This window comes from Austrofundulus limnaeus, unplaced genomic scaffold (assembly GCF_001266775.1).
Source record: "Austrofundulus limnaeus strain Quisiro unplaced genomic scaffold, Austrofundulus_limnaeus-1.0 Scaffold183, whole genome shotgun sequence".
In the NCBI taxonomy this organism is placed as follows: domain Eukaryota; kingdom Metazoa; phylum Chordata; class Actinopteri; order Cyprinodontiformes; family Rivulidae; genus Austrofundulus; species Austrofundulus limnaeus.
In genome coordinates, this window is record NW_013952585.1 from 953,980 (window position 1) to 958,418 (window position 4,439).

General features: G+C 40.8%; 1 protein-coding gene across 1 annotated transcript in view; it reads left to right on the forward strand.

Moving 5' to 3' along the window:
- Window positions 1-4,413, forward strand: part of trim25 (tripartite motif containing 25) — a 7,607-nt gene extending 3,194 nt beyond the window's left edge. The window contains exons 3-10 of the mRNA XM_014018122.1: window positions 231-326; window positions 424-657; window positions 812-980; window positions 1,302-1,364; window positions 1,457-1,546; window positions 2,132-2,275; window positions 2,439-2,498; window positions 3,288-4,413. Of these exons, the coding sequence (XP_013873576.1) occupies window positions 231-326; window positions 424-657; window positions 812-980; window positions 1,302-1,364; window positions 1,457-1,546; window positions 2,132-2,275; window positions 2,439-2,498; window positions 3,288-3,817 (1,386 nt within the window). The 3' untranslated portion in view covers window positions 3,818-4,413. The remainder of the gene's footprint in view (window positions 1-230; window positions 327-423; window positions 658-811; window positions 981-1,301; window positions 1,365-1,456; window positions 1,547-2,131; window positions 2,276-2,438; window positions 2,499-3,287) is intronic.
- Window positions 4,414-4,439: the final 26 nt, after the last annotated feature.

Below are 4,439 nucleotides of genomic sequence, written 5' to 3' on the forward strand. Positions count from 1 at the left end.
GCAGATATTAAAGCAAAAACGTTGGGTTTAATTAAAATTACATTTTTCTGCAAAAAATACTCTAAAAATTACATTGTCTTAATTTTTTATGATAATTTTTTACCGCGATATATACCGTTACTGTGAAGGGGTTCAATTTATACTGTGATATGAATTTGTGGTCATACCGCCCAGCCCTAGTTCCCTCTCAACATTATTCCTAATAGCTGTTTTTATCTTTCTGTTTCCAGTCTGAACTGAGAGAAAAGTTGAGTTTGTTGGATGCAAAGATAAAAAAGAACGAAACCGTTATTTGCCTAATGAAGGACACGGAGAAAAAGCTGAAGGTTTGTATCGTTAAAGGAGTTAGGATATGAAATAAACGATTCACGCTTTTTATTTAGAACGAACGTCTGAGTTTGTGTTTTGGGTCGTCTTCACCAGGATTCGGCCACCAACAGGAAGAGAGCCATGTTGGGGGAGTACCAGTACCTGCGGGACATGTTGGCCCAGGAGGAGCAAGAAGCTCTGAAGTCCATCGACCGGGAGGTGGAGATGGGTCAGACCAAGATCAGAGGGATGGTGGCCAAGTTCTCCGACAACATTAATAAGATGAGCAAAGCTAAAGAGAAGATCCACCGYCTGCTGAGCCGCTCCCAGACCCAGTCCTTCCTGCAGGTAGGACCTGCTGCACCWTCAGCACGGCTGGGGGACAGAAATATTAGCCTTAGTCTTCTCATGTCTGAAATTTAGCAAAATTTGTTCATTTCTGTCCAAGTTATTCTGCATAAATGACTTACAATCATCGGATTTGGTGTTTTTCTCCCTGCAGACTTCCTTTACCCTGCCACAAGCCGTGAACTATGACCCCTAYTCCCCTCGGATCACCCTGGACTCTAAGAAGGTGATGCTGTTGGAGGCGTTCACCGCAGACCTGAAGAACTTCCTGTTGCAGCTCCTGAAGCAGCCCGTGGAGACCAGAATACAAATACTTCAAAGAGGTGTCCAACACATTTTACCGCAGAGATTATTCCCTGTAGATGCATGAAGAAAGTAATTTAAATTCTAATCTGATTACAGAAAATAATACAGACACTGTAGTGGGTGAGTGGTTTGTTTTGGGGGGAAATGGTGGAAATCCAATCAAAACAGAATTTAAAAATTTTCTTTTTATTTTACTTTCTCTTTGTAATTTCATTGTGCTTTGTACAATGACAATAAATTATATTCTCTTCTATTCTATTCTGTTCGATTCGGTTCAGTGTTGTGATTTGAAGTAGGTGAAAAGTTGGAGATGAATTAAAGTTCKGTCCTGTTTTCAGGTGAAAAGGCAGCGCCTGCCTCCGGGTACACGCCTTCGGGTCCTGGACACCATCCCGAGCCAGGTCTGTGGAACACGGGCTGTAAAATATGTGGGAAATAAAGAATTTAAAACAAAAACCTGGACTAAAAAACTTTGTAACATTTTTTTTTTCAGAACCAAGGTTTCCAATGGCACCTCCGAGTCTCCCCAGGTCGCACAGTCCAGGACCTGGATTCAAAGCAGGCCAGAAGAAGAAACCGCAGAGTAAGAACTGTATTCTGCTAAAAAAAAAAAAGGGGATTTTATTTCTTCTGATGAAGGTGTTTTAATAAAACAAAAACTACATTTTAGCACAAACAGTATCTAATGCCGTGTCCTCTCTGCTAAGGATAGTTCAGACTACGAACACGACAAAGACAAAACTTTATTTCTCCATCCAGAAAAACTGTGTCTTTATCACTTTGTCAGTCACCTGTGTTCTCAAACTGAACAAACGTCTTCCCTCGTTACGCAGACACGAGTCCAAACGACTCATTCAGAACAATCGAGTGAGGGGAAACCTGATTAATGTAACGGGTTTACAGATAAAACCAATTCAGGTTGTTCAAAACATGAGGACATTTATGCAAATAATAAATTGTCTGAGATTATTTGGACTTGGTTATTTTTAAATAATTAATGTCACAGTGGCAGCAGCAACAAGCTTGAGTCTGGGACGAATCTGTAATAACGGTGACTTCAAGTAGACTAAATAAAATTTGATCAAATTCTCAAAATTTGAGCATAGCTTCAAAATTTAATGTTGGCTTTAACTGTAGATTACAAATAAACTCTTATTTTTTTCTTTAGAAAACAACAAAAATCCTCAGCAAAACTCTGAGAACGTGGGAACGAAGAAGCTGAACCAATCGATGGAAAACCTGTCTGTGTTTGACAACAAAGACAGAGGAGCCAGAGGACGTCCTGCTGCAGCTGGACCCAGAGACAGTCCAGGTGGGAACCAGGTTTACCTGCGTTACGCTGACAAATGCTAATTTTTTTTATTTAACTCTGCAAATTTACATCCATCTGAAGTGAACTAATGTGACTTCAATTTGGACAGTTTTTTTTTTTATTTATGTTTGGGTCTAAAACATGAAATATTTTCTTGTTGCAGAGATTTCTGACATCTCTCCAGAGATGAGTTCTGCTGAAAAAAGAAATGAGCTTCTGAAATGTAAGTGATCCAGTTTTATTGTAAAACTCAAAGTTGCAAAATAACTAAGTACAAATACTTTAATGTACTTAAGTAGAAATTTTAGTTATCTGTATTTTATTTGAGCAAATATTTTTCAGCCTACTTTTTAATTTTACTCCCTACATTTTCACACAATAATCTATACTTTCTACTCCTTGCATTTTTTTAAAGTTAAGAAATAGAAAGTCATTACTCTTATTTCATTCTGGCTCTATTGTTAAAAAGAAATACTGTCTTGATAATCTGCACCTCCAGGATAGAGTGAATTTAATTGTGGTTGAATGAGAAGTATAAATATTTACCATACTGACATCATATTACTTTGTACACAATCCATCACGGCCTGCACACCTTTAAAAAATTTGTTTTTGGAGAGGTCACCTCTCAATAAGTGTCACTTTGGAAAATCTAACCACTCATTTTTACTCAACACTTTTGCTTTTAGTACTTACAGTAAGTACATTTTATGTCAGAAATTTACTTTTAATACTTAAGTACAAAATATATAAAATACTTAAAGACTTGTACTCAAGTAATATTCTTAGAGGAGACTTTAACTTTTACCRAAGTATTTTTATGATAGGATACTTGTACGTTTTTTCAAGTATCCCTTTCAGGTATTTTTTACAACACTAGTAAAACTTAATGCAGTAATTTATAAGTTTCATAAACCCGTATCTGATTAGGACTCAGGAACACTCCACAGGTCATTCAATTCAGATTTTATCTACACAAACTTCCTCTGTGTTTTTTCTGTCGTGTTTTTAGACGGCTCGGTGCTGACGTTCGACCCTCGAACAGCACATAAACGCATCGCGCTCAGTGAGGGCTTCACGAAGGCCTCGGTCTCAGACGAGCACACGAACTACATGGACTGCCCTGAGCGCTTCTCCGTTTGCTCCCAGGTCTTCGCCTCCAAGGGTTTCTCAGCAGGTCGCCACTACTGGGAGGTCCGGCTGAGCAGCAACAACTTCATCGGCATCGGTCTGGCCTACGGCAGCATCGACCGCAAAGGCCCCACCAGCCGGCTGGGCCGCAACGACAGGTCCTGGTGCGTGGAGTGGTTCAATGTGAAGCTGTCGGCCTGGCACGACAGCAGTGAGACGGTGCTGGCCAACCYCAACCCCAAGCGCGTAGGTGTGCTGCTGGACTGCGAGGAGGGCCGGGCTACGTTTTATAACGTGTCTGACAGAGCATACCCCTTCCACTCCTTTATGTACCCCTTCACTGAGGCTGTGTACCCGGCCTTCTGGATCTTCTCCAGTGGCTCCTTCATCAGTCTGTGTAAGCTTCAGTAGTGAGTGACAACTTAAACTCACACTGTCCATCTTTTTATATTCATTACTGTAATGGATAGAAAAAGAATGAAAACTGGCAGGTAATAATAAAAATACATAAATAAAGGTGGTAACTCTCTGAGCTGTGAATGTTGGACACCAGGTAGGGACTCCAAATTTCTAAAAATAGAGTTGCGAGCAGCTAGAGCAGTAAGATTAATTTGAACGGTTTGTAAAACTGCACATGATTAAATTGTTCCCTCTTCGGCAAGCCCCCCTCACATTTAGTATTTAATCTGCTCACTTTTAAAATGAAGACAGGCAGATCTGTACGGAGCCTGCGAGGGGATATGGGGTAATTTTTTTTCTTTTACATTCCCATTCATTTCCTTTGCGTTACCCCACAAAACTTTTTGCGTTACCTCGCAAGACCTTTGGGTTACCTCGCAAGACCCTTGGGTTACCTGGCAAGACCCTTGGGTTACCTGGCAAGACCCTTGGGTTACCTGGCAAGACCCTTGGGTTACCTGGCAAGACCCTTGGGTTACCTCGCAAGACCTTTGGGTTACCTCGCAAGACCTTTGGGTTACCTCGCAAGACCTTTGGGTTACCTCGCAAGACCTTTGGGTTACCTCGCAAGACC